Here is a 15,304-nt window from a genome sequence, read left to right as displayed (position 1 = left end):
GGGGGATGGGGGAGCTGGGTGCCCAGCAGGAAGGAGGGCACAGGATGTGATGAGCGCTGGGCGATGCGTAAGACTGGCGAATCACGGACCTCTACTCTGAAACTGATTATACGCTCTATGTTAATTAATTGAATTGAAACAAGAAAATCATAAAAAATTTAAAAAAAATGAAGTCACTCTAAAAACACCATCTAGTCCATAAAATACACCTTGGCATGTAACTGCCTCTAGCCGCTAAACTGGACCAGCCTCTCCTAGGCCAGGTGAGGGGGCGGCTGTCACCACCCTGTCCCTGTCCCTGTCCCCATCCCTGTCCCCCTGGGCTACCGCCATGCGTGGAGGTCACGGCCCCCAGGCCCGAGAGGACAGAGCCAGCAGCTTTGGTGGTGCCGGGCCAAGTGGGACCATGTGTAACCTCTCCGAATGTCATTTCCTGGGGAAGCGGGGGTGCCAGCCTGTGACAGGAGTCTGAGGAACGTGGATTAACTTCAGGGAGGTCCTTGTTCCAGCTGCTCAACGTGCTGAGCCCAGGTGACTACGTGCCCCGGGGGCGATGAGTGTGCTGAAGGGGACAGATGGGTCAGGGCTCTGCATGACGCTTGCGTGCCTGGCAGAGGGCTGGCCTCTTCCCCAGCAGGTGGGGTTCCCGTGAGGCTGTGTGTTGCGGAACATGATGCACAGATGAGAAGGTAGTGGGTGCATCTGGGGCCCTGCAGGGCCAGTCAGCCCCCTCACTGCTTTCCAGAAGTGTAGGGCTCAGCTGTCAGCTGAACAAAACAGCACTTTCTATAGATTACAGAGAGATTATTGGATAAAAAGAGCTGGCTGGAAACCGGGAGCTATTACGGCAGTGTGGGGGGTGGGGGGTAGGTGTGAGTGATGGTGGCCAGAAAGGCCCGTGACCCCCTCCATTCACATAAGCCCGGGGGTGGTGACTTTGAAGTTTTATCTTCAAACGAGGTTCCATATGTTGCCTTTGAGGTTTGTGTGAGTCCGCTAGCACTGCCTGTTAAAATGTAAACATGTCATATATGCCGATGCCTGTTTCTCAGCTTGGGCATGGACCCTTAATTTTTTTTTTTTTTGGACCCTTAATTTTTAACACACCGACAGTTTCTTTTGAAGTTTTGCAAATTTGTGGCGGGGTCTCTCCCCTTGCCTGCTGGAGCCCTGCCAGGCGCTAGAAGTGGTGATTATTGGTTAAGCCCGGCTGGCCTGGCCCTGGGGAAGCTAGGAGAAAGGGTAGCACTTCATTAAAGAGAACCCCCGCCCCCCAAACCCAACACACACACACACACACACACACACACGCACCCCTAAGTCCTGGCATAGAGACCATGTTTTAAACTGCCTTTATCATGAGTGTCAGGTCAACTTGCTAACTCTTGTACTCACAGGGGTGGGGGGAGTCAGTGAGGTACGGAGTAGGGGGTGGGTAGGCAGCGGGAGGCCTAGAGGCGGGAAAGCGAAGGCTGAGGCTGTGCTGGGGTGGTCCCGAGATGGGGGAGGGCTCTGGGGGTCTGTACCCGTAGGGGTGCGGAAGCTGCTCTCTGATGGGCTTTCCACTCTCCCCTCCCGCTAAGGCCAGTGGGGGCAAAGGCCCACAGCTCTGTCCCGACGACCCCGTGGTGGCTGTGCCTCCTCGGCCTTGTCTGCAGTCTGGTCTTGGCAAAGGGGGGACGAGCACACGCCAGCCGCCCACATGGACAGCATCTCTGTGGCCAGGCACAGCAGGCTGCTCTGCGCCGAGGACTGACCTGACCGTGTCTATGAGGTCACGGTCCGGGGTCTTCTCTTGCGGTCTAGACCTGATCAGAAAGCAACGTGGACCACCGGCAGGTCGAGTCCTGCCTCTTCCCGGTGGGTGGACTGGAGCTGACGCTGGCCGGTGGATGAGCATCACATGGCCCATTACAGAGGTCAGATAGCTAAGGAGATCGGCCCCCTCATTCTGGTTTTAAGGAAAATAAATTTTGGTTCACCCCTCCCGTAGAGCAGAGAACGTGCTCCCCTCTGTGAGTAGCCTGACAGTGGCCCGGATGGAGGGCTTCTAGGTTTCACTCCCGGGCAGGCCACATCCCCGGCACTGGCATGTCTCAGGCTCAGGAGGTGGACGTGCAAGGCAGGGAAGCAGGAGCGGCAGCAGGCCTCCAGTCAGAGCACGTGGGGGGCCTGCTGGTGCCTCCGGAGCCCCACCGCAGGGCAAAGCGTGGTCGTGTGGTTGGAGGAACAGGGGTGGAAGGCTCTGCATTGGGCCTGGGCATCGTTGACAAAGAGAGTTAGCCTGAAATGGGATTGGTGTCCTGCTCCCCTCCCCTCGTGCCCTGGGTCCTGCAAGCAGCTAGCAGGGAGAGTGGGCACATTCTCGTCCATTTCCAGGGTCTCGCTTTCTTAGAAAGCAAGGTGAGGAGAAGGAAGCAAAAGGAAAGGCTGGCAAGTCAAAGACTTTTCATAATGAAGATTGGATTTCCCCTGAATTGAACAGCAAAATATAGTCTCTCCTGTGGATCTTGAAAGCTCTGTGTTACTCTGCGCTTGCTAGACCAGCTCAGCCCCTCCGTGTAGAGGAGATTGTGGTGTTCAATCCACAGTTACGTAGAGCGCTTTTCTAGGCTTTTGTTCGCAACCATAAAGCGCAGACTTTGAAAACTGGAAGTGATCTTTGAGCTTGTGCATGGCTGAGCAGTGGTCTCCTAAACATGTGCATGTCCCAACTCCTGGAACCTATGATTATGTTACCTTTTGTGGCAAAAAGGGTTTTATAGATGGGGTTCAGAATTTTCAGGTGAGGCGATTATCCTGGCTTATTTGGGTGGACCCCAAATATAACCACCAAGGTCCTCATAAGAGTGAGCAAGGACCTCAAAAGAAGAAGAAGGTCACATGATGATGGGAGCAAGGGAGACAGGGGGTGTACTGGAGGCCACAGTGAACGAACGAGGACAACCTCTAGCGGTGCACTTTCCCTAGGAGCCTCTAGAAGAGGCTCAGCATCACCAACATCTTGATTTCAGGCCACAGAGACCCATGTCAGACGCCTGACTTCCAGGACTCTAAGAGAATTAATGGGTGTTGTGTGAAGCCAGTATTTGAGGTAATTTTTTACAGCAGCAACAGGAAACTGATACAGAATCCCAATTACCTCAGCTGTTTTCACAGATGAGCCTGAAGCCGGTTTGTGGTCAGTATTTTCATGTTTAGTTTGTGAATTTGTTGATTATGTATAGGGACTTTTCTCCTACCTCTATGAATAAGACACAAGAGTTTTGTTTCTGTTATTGGCCAGCTGACCAGAACAAACCTTGGGATTTTCAATTTTATGGACTCTGATTGCTAAATTGATCCTATGGGTTTGATAACCATATATATATATATATATATATTTTAAGATTTTTATTTATTTATTCATGAGAGACACACAGAGAAAGGCAGAAACATAGGCAGAGGGAGAAGCAGATTCCCTGTGGGGAGCCCAATACAGGACTTGATCCTGGAACTCTGGGATCCCTGAACCAAAGGCAGATGCTCAACCACTGAGCCACTGGGGTGTCCCTCGATAACCATATTTTGTTGAACCCAAATTCAGGTCTCTCACCTAAGAATGAATGAATTTTGGGGGGTAATTTGACAGAGGCTATCCTGTCAAACCAGCGACAAACAGTCTCTGTTATAATCCATGATATAGTGGCCACTGCAGGTTCTTTGCTCCTCCAAGCTCCCTTCTCATGGTTCCCTATCCTCTGGCTTCCACATCACAGGGGAGGAAGGGGGGTTGGAACCTTGCCACAGAGGTTTTCAGAGCATGCTGTTGATTTCTGACTCAAAATAGACTTGGGAAAGGCCTGGGTTCAAAAAATGAAGACTCATTGCTTCAATCCTTGCAATAAACATCCTGGGTTACTTTCACCTCAAACCTCAAAGGATTTCGAGATACTATAGAACATTCTGTCCTTGTCCATTTCCCATTAGTTGGTGGAGAAATTGACCCAAATGCTCTGGTGATAAGCGAGGAGAGGACAGTGTAGACCATGGATCGGAAATGGAGGAAGGCAGGGAGGGTCACCATCGTTCCGTGGATACTTTTGGTGACTGTTGGGTCTGAGGCATTAGTTCTTGAAAGGGCCATTCAAACAATTCTTGTGGCTCCATGATCACATTTTCCCATTGAAGAAGTGAGGTTATGTAAATTCCTCTTTATGGATCACAAGATCAGCAGTTATACTTCAATATGGCCAACAGCCAACCACATGGTTTCACTTCTTTTCTTTGGCTATATTAAGCTGTGGGCTTCCCTGTGCTATTTAGCGAGTATGATCCCAACCAAGGCAAGGTTATTGGGGACTGGCGTGTTTGGTTGACCACAGAAAGGGTGAGGACAGGAGTCAATTATTTGCATACCCTTCATTCTGGGATGGTGAGGCATTTGGGGAAATTTCTCCATAGGAGTGAATTCACACCCTTGAAATTACTTGGCTTGACCCAAAATGTATAGCTCCAACTTCAAGCTAACCATGTCAGAATTTTGGGAACAAAACCAAATATTCCCCCTTTGGTCCTTGGAGAAAGAATAAACATGGATACGGTGTAGCATTTACCCTTTGGCCAACAAACTCCATCTTGGGGGTATTACAGCTTCCATCATGAAGTTACATAAATTAATACAGCTTACTCACCTGTGGTCCCCCTAAGTGTCTGGACCTCAATTTACAAGCACTTCTAGGTTTTGTCTAGGTCCATGATTTCATTTACTCAATCAGAGCTGTCATTCCCTGGGAGTTTTCTTGTTTGTTAGCCAAAGGATAAAGCTAGGGGCAATGGGCCCTTTTAACGCCAAACTATGTGTTCGGGATATGAAAGTCCCAAGACCTGTCTATCAATATTTGTCTATCTGCCTTTTCATCTGTAAGAGCCCTATATCTGTGTAAATTAGATGGAAAGTGTCATTAAGGTTAATAAGATGGGTTTTAAAGGACATTTGGATAAGTGTTCTTTTCCATCCACCAACGGGGATCCGTATTACACCCCTGCCTACACTATGCAACTCGGCCCAATAAGAGGACACGGGGACTCAGAGGGTTCATGCTCTGGGGGCCCCATGGCTTGGTCCTGGCCAAGTTCTTACCCTCTCCCACATGGCTTCCTGTTCATATCAAGGAGGGCACTGGACCCAGGCGGACAGCAGGGGTGGTGAGTCCGGTAGGGGGCAGGCAGGGCTGACCTTGGTCCTGCATCTGAGGACTTGCAGGGGGTCCCGGTGGGCTCTGCACAAGCTCCTGAGGCAGATGCAGGTCAGGCTCCCCCACCTTGGCTCCCTCCTTCCTGACACCTGGCAGCCTGGCCTGGTGAGGGGGACAGAGGAGCCATCAACATAACCTTTAGGCCTGTCAAGGGGATTAGGAGACATTTATTTCGTGCAGATGTGACTTAGGACCGAATTTCCATTTCCAGAGGACAAACTATGCAGTTTGGCAAATTCCACAACTTTTTTTTTTATTTATTTTTTTTAAATTCCACAACTTGTAACAAAGACTTGGAAAGTGGGGCACCTGGGTGGCTCTGTGGTTGAACTTGTGTCTTTGGCTCAGGTGGTGATCCCGGGGTCCTGGGATCAAGTCTTGCGTTGAGTTCCCTGCAGGGACCTGCCTCTCCCTCTGCCTGTGTCTCTGCCTCTCTCTCTGTGTCTCTCATGAATAAATAAATAAAATCTTAAAAAAAAAAAAAAAAAGACTTGGAAAGTCATCCCCTTCCTTCACTTAGCCATGAAAGATCATGGAAGCTTCATTTCTCTTCTATCCCGGGAGGGATGCTCCATGGGGGCAAACACCAACTATCCCCGGGCTGAGGACCCGAGGACCTCCTTTGGTGGGACCATGGTCAGCAAAACACACATGGCTTCAAAACCGCCTCTCAGCTGGAAGTACGCAAGTTTTAGCGAGTCAGGGAAACTTACGCACAGTTTCCTCGGCCACTTCCCCATCCGAGTGATCACGCAGGGAGCGCAGGCGAGGGAGCTCCCCTGCGAGGAGGGAGAAGGTGTGTCCACAGCCACTCAGTCAGACTGAGTGACACAAGCCCTATTAGGAAATCCCAGGAGGACGGGGTATAAATCCCTGCCTGGACCTCAGAGTTTCCACTGAAGGTAAAGTCAGGCCTGGCAGGCTTCCCCAGGCAAGAAGCAACAAGGTCAAAGAATGCAGGGCTGCAGGTAAGAGGCTTTTGAGAGAGAGAGAGACAGAGAGAGAGAGAGAGAGAGAGAGAATGAGAGAGAGAATGAGAGAGAGGGACTGAGAGAGGGAATGAGAGAGAGGGAAAGAGAGAGAGGGAATGAGAGAATGGGAGAGGAAATGAGAAGAGAGGGAATAAGAGAGAGGGAAAGAGGGAATTGGAGAGGGAATGAGAGAGAGGGAAAGAGAGAGGGAATGAGAGGGAAAGAGAGAGAGGGAATGAGAGAGAGGGAAAGAGAGAGGGAATGAGAGAGGGAAAGAGAGAGGGAAAGAGAGGGAGAGAGAGGGAATGAGAAGAGAGGGAATGAGAGGGAGGGAAAGAGGGAATTGAAGAGAGGGAAAGAGAGAGAGGGAAAGAGAATAAGAAGAGAGGGAATGAGAAGAGGGAATGAGAGAGAATGAGAGAGAGAGAATGAGAGGATGAGGGGGAGAGAGAGGGAGAAATCTGGGGGGTCAGGCACTTGGATTCCATTTCAGGATGGAACTTCAGGTGGCTTTCCTGATGTCTCTGGACCTTGGGTCCTTCTCTGGGTGACATTCCTCACTTCTGTGACCTTCGTTTGTATGAAGGTGACTCTGACCTTCTCAGGCTTCAGTTTCTCTGTCACAAAAGGGCTGGATCAGAGGGTTTCTGAGGATCTTCTGTGACTCGAAGCTGCAGACAAAAAAGCTGTGGAATCCAATAAGGAGATCCATTGCTACAGACAGGTCACCTCAGGAGAGGCTGTGCTTGTGAGGCTTCCACCGAATTTAGAGGCTTTCTTCTTTGGAAGATCAGGGGGTTTTCGAGGATGGCGTGTTTTCTTTTTACAAGTAGGTGTAGCTTTTCTAACACTTGAGTTTTCAGAGCTGACTGGGCGCCAGCGCTCCGGGTTGTCTCAGCCGAGTAGCAAGCAGATGGTGGTGACGTGTGAGCCGTGGGCTAAAGGGTCTGTGGTCAAGTCTGCCTTTGCTCCTACTAGCTGTATGATGTCCCACGTGTGTCCACATCATAACTTTCATTCTTTTTTAAATATTTTATTTATTTATTCATGAGAGACATAGAGAGAGAGAGGCAGAGACACAGGCAGAGGGAGAAGAGGCTTCCTGTAAAGAGCCTGTTATGGGACTCGATCCCAGGACACTGGAATCATGACCTGCACCAAAGGCAGACGCTCAACCACTGAGCCACCCAGGCACCCCCCCGGATTATAACTGTCTTTTAAAAATTCTAATCTATATTCTAGTGGATAAGGAAGGGGTGCCATTTGGATGAGATCATCTACCCAGTGGCCAGCAGGTGGCCAGTAATCTATAGCCAGGAAGTAGTAAACTTACCTTTATCCCTTGCTTCGTTCTTGTGAAATAATAAAACTGGCTACAATTTTTAAAATAAAGTTGCTTTCTGTCCTCAATCATAATGAAATAAATCGCACAGTTTATTTTTAACCTCTCGGTGCCTCAGTGTCCCCATCTGTAAATAGTGAACTCTGCCGAGGAGGACCACAAGGTGGTGGGGAGAGTCAGTGCGGATGAATCATGCAGGCACTTGGAGTGTAGCCTGGCTCCCTGTGGGTGCGGCCCAAACGGCGCCCTCCCTCTTCGGCTTTCTCTCTCTCAAATCCCATCCCCCTTGGAGGCCTTTGCTCCTCATGGGACCCCGGCTCCCTCAGGAGTCCCCTACCTCGTGGCCCCCAGCCCTGCCACTGATGTGGTGTGATCCAGGTCAAGGCTGGTCTCTGTCTGGGTTTCCTCTTCTGCAAACAGGCAGTTGAGGGACTTGACTTTGGGAGCACCCCCCCCAGCGGCTGGCTTCCCCCCAAACCCCCCCTTGCCCTGGCCTGTGTCCCTGAGCTCTGCTGTCCCAAGAGGGCTGGGGGCTCCTTCCCAGCACTCAGTGCCATATTCCCACCTGCACAGCACAAGGGGCCCCTTGTCTCACGGCTCAGTAGTTTTGTCCAGTTCCACCGCATTCTCCAGGTTTTGGCTTCTTTGGTTCCCCTGAAAGGCAAGCAGGAAGGTTGGATTGGGTGGGAGCTGCTGTGAGGACCGCTGGCTGCCCGGGAGCACTTCCCAAGCCCTACCAGCAGGTGTCCCCTCAACCTCCCAGCTCCCCACGGGCCTCACACCCCAGCTTCAGACAACCGAACCCCTGTGCGAACCCCTGTCGATCAAGAGACCCTCAGACCCCATCCCCCCTTCCCTCCCCCAGGCCAGCAGAGTCAGTGTCACATGAAAACATGACTGACAAGCGTGGGTCATGTGGCTTTGAGTTGTCTTTTTTTTTTTTTTTTCCTGTTACCATCACCTGCTGTCCGGTTGGGGGCACGTGGTCACGACAGTGCCTTTGGCCAGGGCTTCTCAAACTTGAGGGTGCACGAGCACCCCTGGGGCTTAGTAAGCACGGACTGCTGGATCCACTGAGATTTCTGATTCAGTACTTGCATGCAGGGTGTCTGAGGACCTGCACCTCTAAGGCATTCCCAGGTCACGCTGACGCTGCTGGTCTGGGGACCACACTTTGAGAACCGCTTCCTTAGGTGATAACAAGAAGTTTTACAGCCAGTGGAAAACTGACCAGAGAGTTGTTTCAGGACAAGAACCTTTCGAGGCCATTCTCAAGACCCAACTCACAGCGACCTACTGGGTTGAAATGAGTGTGTGAGGCTGGAGGCCATAAATAGGAGAATTCTGTTTAACAGGTGGACAGGGGTGCCTGGGTGGCTCAGCGGTTGAGCCAGGTGGACAAATAGGTAGAGCAGGAACAATAAGTATCTCGGTATCTGGAACTCGGTATCTGGAACTCAGTCTCCTATCAGTTTTGTTCTCCACTCCCGAAGAAACATTACTTAACATAGGAGGGAAAGGGTGGCAAAGGGCTGCACGGAGATGAAGGGAATATGGAAGGTTTTGTGGCCAGTGGATGGGCCAAACCCAGTGAGGCCATAAGAGAAACAGTGATGGGGTTGTTGATCCTCTAGCATCTCAAGAGTCCCTGCTCCAGTAGTTCCCAGCCCTGGACGAGTGTTAAAATCACCCAGGGGAGCTCTTAAAAAAATTGCTGTACCTGGGACCAGTTACATCATCAACGTTGGGGGCTGGGACCTGAGCATTAGTTTTTATATTTGTATTTATTTATTCATGAGAGACAAAGAGAGAGAGAGGTATGGACATAGGCAGAGGGAGAAGCAGGCTCCCTGTGGGGAGCCTGATGTTGGGGCTCGATCCCGGAACCCCGGGATCACGACCTGAGCCAAAGGCAGATGCTCAACCACTGAGCCACCCAATCATCCCTCTGAACATCGGTTTTAAAGCCTTCCAACCAGTGCTGATGTATAACCAAGGCTGAGATCCACTGCCCTACTCCATCTCTTACACTCCTTACTGTCCCACCTTTTGTTAACTATTCGGGGACTCCTTTTTTCTCCTTTCAAACCCTGTGTTCTGAATCTGTAATTTATCTGATGAATTTTGGATAAAACAGGCATTTTATTTACCAGTAGCATGAACAGAAATCTGGGAATCTGTATTAAACTCCCTGGAAATGTTTCTGAAGTATACTTTGGTTAGAATCTCTGTTTCATCTTAAACATAAATAATTACCTAAACACAAGGAGGTGAATGATTGTGGCGTTTGATTGTAGGTCATAATAGTCCAATTTAAAACTGGACTTGGCTATGTGGCTTAGAGATGGAACTTTAGCTTCTGGATGTTAGTTTCACTCACAGATGACAGGGACAGGGACAGGTGACAGGGACAGGGTAGGGAGCAGAGGTTTTTTGCTCTTGTTAAGGATCTCTGGAAAGTATTCATACCACCTGAATTTTTTTATGAAACATCAAGGGGAAATTTAAGAATATGTAGATTTCATTAGGGATTTCAAACTTGAGTGTATTCAGGGGCCATTCAGATCTGTGAGGCTGTGAGTGATAAGGCCAGTAGCCAACTGGAATGAGCTTGTCTCTGGGGAAAGACATTCAGCGAAGAGTAACACCAACATTCTGGCTGAATAATGCATACTCACAAGCTGAATTGGCCCAGACCCCAGTTTGGGATTTGTGGAATGGCTTTGACAGCTTCTGACAATATGATCACATACCCGGTGAGCGAATGGGATGAGGGGCAAATCCCGGCCCTCCCACTCTTTTGGATATTTCCTTAGAGGAGTTATTTACCTCCTGTAAGCCCCAATGTCTTCATCGTTTATCTTATACCACAAAGGTAAAGGAATTTTGCAGGCATAATTTAGGACCCTGACCAGTTGACTTGAAGATAATCAAAAGGAATTTTCGTGAATGTGCCTGACACAACCAGGTGGCCACTTTAAATAAAAAGGTCTAGAGGTCAGAGTCAGGAGGTCGGAGAGACATGAAGCAACATCTGATGTTGCTCTATTGGCCTCGAAAAAATAAACTGTCAGGTTGTGGAGCTGACTGTGGAGCAGGAAACGGTGGTTGGTTTCTAGCTGCTGAGAGTGGCCTTGGCTGACAGCCAGCAAGAAAGTGGGGACCCCCGTTTGTACAGTCATAAGGAACTGACTTCTATGAACAGACATTTGGAACAGGACCCTGAGCTCTGGTAGTCTGTTACACCCTCAGAAGAGACTTCATCCAGGCTGAGACCAGACATCCGACCCACGGCAGTATGACTAATGAGTGTGTGTTATTCTAAAGTCACTGAGTTTGTGGGATTCTACACAGCAATAGAAAAATGAATACGATGTCCTAATTCTTCTGTTTGATTGCTGGGCATAGCGTCCAAGGCCTAGATAACCTAAAACATCTCAGAAACTTGATACAACATGAGTTTCTTTTTGCTCATGCTGTATCATTGTCATTGGTCAGCTGTGTCAGACTATGATGGCTTGTCATAGCCACTTCAGGACATTTTCAAAAGAGAACTCATGGAGATCATCCATTGGATTGTTTTGACACGGGTGCTAGGGTGGGAAATAGGTATTTCTGGTACTCGGCAGCAGAAGAAGCAGACCAACTAGGTGGATCCATGGATGGAAGTGGACCTCAGCCTCCTTTCAGGATGACCCGATCATCCTCTGTGGCCACCGTCAATAAACCATGGCTCAGAGAAAGGGGTGCTGGAGGATAGGGTACCAGAAATGAAATGCTCAGGCTTGGAAGTGACCCAAGTCCTTCCTGCTTCCTTTTCATGGCTATAACCAGTCCTGCAGCTATGTCAAACCAAACAGGTACAGAGAAGGGGAATTCTGTGTGTACCCCAAAAGTAGAAGAGCATCAGATATTGGTGAGTGTGAGTCTTTCCACCACAGCATGTTGCGCAGTTGAGTTGGAGTGGCAGGGGAGGAAGTAGGGTTTCAGATTGTTTAGCTTCACCGATCTCTCTCTTCTTGGCGCTGGGGCAGGGTGATGGGGCATCATAACGCTGAGAGCAGCCAGAGGGGGTATGTGTGTGAATGGAACATTGACTCCCAGTCACAGGGGATGCCTTCAGCTGTGGGAGGGCATCTTGGGACTTTTTGGGTCTGTGGAAAAACCAGTAAGTCTGGGCTGTCTTCAGGCTAAATGGTGAGCTTTATGTGGCAAGGGTTTTCCCCACACAGTAGAAGAAAAATTGCTTGGGTTTTCAATTGCTTGTTTTTGCTTGACTTTTATCCACTCTAGTGGGCATGCTGGACACAGGGCTGGAGAAGCTGCCACCTTCTGTGATGCTTAGGGGACAGGCCATTCTGGGTGGGCACATTTTCCAGAGAGTAGAAGACGATCTTTCAATCCATTAAGAGAAAATCCTCCCGTTTTTGACCACTTAATTTTGGAAGGAGATATTCCTAAACTCTATGTAGCATGGTGAAAATTTCTACTCACTGCAAACTGATCCCCAAAAATGTACCTTTCATAACATTTCTAAAAGAATTTCCTTTGGTGTTTGAGGTCCCTTTTCATTAGGAAAGGGGAATTTTCTTAAAAAAAAAGATTTTATTTATTTATTCATGAGAGACAAACAGAAAGAGGCAGATACATAGGCAGAGGGAGAAGCAGACTCCCTGCAGGGAGCCTGATGTGGGACTTGATCCCCAGAACCTGGGATCATGACCTGAGCCAAAGGCAGACGCTCAATGACTGAGTCACCAGGTGCCCAGGGAAGGATAATTAAACCTACTAATACCATGTCATCCCCATCTCGCTAGCTCACATCTACCTCTCTTATATTTATTCAATCTTTTTGGGGTTAGATTTTCAGAGTTTCTCACCTCCTTGCTTTCTTCTAGCTAGGAAGGAGCCTGAAAATAGGGAAGCCATGTCCCCAGGGCATGATGGGGAGGGTGGCAGTCAACCTCTGATGGCCTAGGGCCTTCACTGGATTCCTACGGAGATGTCCCTGGACCTGGCTGGTCCTGGGGTTTCCTGCTGAATCTACTGCTGAGGTCTGCAGCTGGGAGGACCCACGGTCTGATCTTGCAGCTGTGTCAGAGCCACCACAATAGCCAACTTGGGTCCACTGTGCCCCTCACTAGTTCCACAGGTCCTCTGTGTCTTGCCTGTGGCCACATTTCTCCCTTGGCTTAGACTGGCCATTTGTGCAGGTGATACTCAAAATATTTGATGACCAGCAGGGGACGAGCACCAACCATTTGGAACAGAAGCTGCAGTATCTTAGAGGAGCCCCAGGAAAGGCATGGTAGCAGAGGGCAGAGAGTGCAGGGCTTAAGTAAGTGAGATTTACCCCTGGTAGAGACATGTTTGCATATTTGGCCACCTGCTCCTTATGGACTGAATATCCAGCCCCAGGTCAGCTTGTCCTTCATCATAGCAGCACCAGATTAGCCCAGATCTCAGTTTACCTCCCATTCTCCACTGGAACCTTGGGAAATACCTGCATTTCTTGCCCATCAGTGAGAAACTCAGGCTAGCAGGTCTTCTGTCTCTTTGCACTTGTGTTTTGAACTCAGGTTCGAGAGCGGGCCAATATGCCTACTTCCTCTTGTGGTTTCTTTCCTTTTACTCTGGAGCCCCTGGAGCCCTTTCTTCTACTTCCCCTTCCTACCAGGAAGGAACACATCGCACGCACTTCCTTCCCTCCTTTCTGAGGGGGACTTTGTGCTTCCCTTTTCTTTGGGCCATAGTGGCAGAAGTGGAGACAGCAAGAAGAGAAATACACTGGAAAGTAAATTAAAATGTTATTCTCATTGCATATGTTATGCACTGTCCCATCCTAGAAAAGAGGATTCTGAACAAAATTTATTTTTTATTTTTTTTCTGAACAAAATTTAAATTGTTCTTTGTGATTCAGGGAAATCATTGTGAACATCAACTGTTTTGTGCTGTAACACCCCATACCCTCAGTTGGGCATGGGGAGGTGGAGGAGACCATTGATGTCTGCTCTTAATGGCTCCTGATTGCTGTACTCCTTGGTTCTTGCACTGTCTTGATGTTTTTCTTTTCTCCCCCACCCCCCACATCTATCTTAATGTTCTTCTGTCTTCTGTGTTAATGGGCCATCAGCTGCCATCAACTGGCTCTCCCTTCCTACGTGTTCTCTTCTGCTAGCCCAGTACGTCTTTCTAGTTTGCTATCTCTAATTTGCTTTTGATTAAGCCTTCTGGTCACATATTGCTGCATTATAAAGTGCCCCAGAATTTAGCAGCTGATGACAAACATTTTATTATAACTCGCATATCCTGTAGGGCATGAATTTGGGAGGGGCTCAGCTAGGTGATTCTTCTGCTCCACATGGTTTGAGTTCAAACAATGATATTCAGCTAGTGAATGGACTCTTCTGGGGAGTCCAAGATGGTTTTACTTATATGGCTTATGCCTTTAAGGGGATGCCTGTGAGGCCAGATATAGCTGGAACTGTGAATCGGACTCCCTACATGTAGCCTCCCTTGAGAGGTGGTCTCAGGGTGGTTGGACAGCTTACATGGTGGTTGGCTTTTCCCAGAGCAAGCATTCCAAGGATGCCAGGTGGAAGCATTCACAATCATAGGCTGGCCCACATTCAAGGGAGGTGAGTTGGCCTCCACATTTTAATGACATAGCAGCACAGTCACATCATAGAAGACCACATAAGATGGGTGATAAGGTTGTGACCATCCTTAGAAAGTATAATTGCCACTCTAAGAAGCTATAACACTCATATACATGGAGAAAGAGATGCTGCAAGAGAGCTGCAAAGTTTTTTCTCTGAGTAAAATATGCATGCCTTTGTGCCAGGATCTTATTGGCTCTCTTTCAACTGTTAAGCTCTTTTTGTCCTTTTTTTTTTTTTTTTTTTGATTGTAGAAGACTTTGGGAATTTAATATCTTTTGTTTTTAAAAATTTTATTTATTTTTTCATGAGAGACACACAGAGAGAGGCAGAGACACAGGCAGAGTGAGAAGCAGGCTCCCCATGGGGAGCCTGATACAGGACTTGATCCCAGGACCTTGGGATCACACCCTGAGCTGAAGGTAGACACTCAACCACTGAGCCACGCAGGCATCCTCAGATCTTTATGTCCTTGTTTCTTCTGTCCACATTATATTTCAGATGGACAAGTTTTCTGGATGACTGAGAATTCAAATATCTGAGGTATTTATTACATACACTGATTACAAGAGGTTGAAAGCCACAGTCAGCTTAAAAGATGAGCTTCGTGTCCCATGCCAGCACAGAGTGCTCAGCTACTAGGGGAACTCAGAAGTCTTGAGTCTTGCCATTGTTATTTGCTGGCTTTGGGACTCATGCAAGTGAGTTGATGAGATTTGGTGGTTATCTGATGAAGGCCCCTGACTTGGTGCTTTAGAAATTGAAGCTGTGCCCAGGGCTGAAGCCTAAGTGCGGATCTAGACTGATTTAAATCCCAAGGGTTTTCCAGTTGTTGGGAGGAACCTGGGAGCTCTCAGCAAGCAGCTCAGTCTTTGTATTTATTTTAGAGATGAAGAAACTGACCCAGATTGGGTAAATCATTTTGTGGCTTGCCTAAGATCACATAGCTAGTTAATGGTAGAGTGAATCCAGCTTCCAGGAATCCAGCTTCAATCTCCTGCTCTCTGTGCTTAAAGACTCTACCACTAAGATGTCAGTCTGAATGAAAGGATCAGAAATCCGTGGTAGGCCTTGAATGCATGTGCTCGTGTATTT

At 48.6% G+C, this 15,304-nt stretch overlaps 1 protein-coding gene across 1 annotated transcript in view; it reads left to right on the top strand.

The window, feature by feature from the left end:
- Positions 1–6,061: 6,061 nt before the first annotated feature.
- The window catches only part of IL1R2 (interleukin 1 receptor type 2), a 35,718-nt gene continuing 26,475 nt past the window's right edge, over positions 6,062–15,304 (top strand). Inside the window, exon 1 of the mRNA XM_041754183.1 lies at positions 6,062–6,205. Within this exon, the coding sequence (XP_041610117.1) occupies positions 6,192–6,205 (14 nt within the window). The 5' untranslated portion in view covers positions 6,062–6,191. The remainder of the gene's footprint in view (positions 6,206–15,304) is intronic.

The sequence above is a fragment of the Vulpes lagopus genome, chromosome 5, assembly GCF_018345385.1.
Source record: "Vulpes lagopus strain Blue_001 chromosome 5, ASM1834538v1, whole genome shotgun sequence".
In the NCBI taxonomy this organism is placed as follows: Eukaryota; Metazoa; Chordata; class Mammalia; order Carnivora; family Canidae; genus Vulpes; species Vulpes lagopus.
The sequence above is the reverse complement of the archived record's forward strand: the minus strand, read 5'-3'. Positions and strand labels throughout refer to the sequence as shown.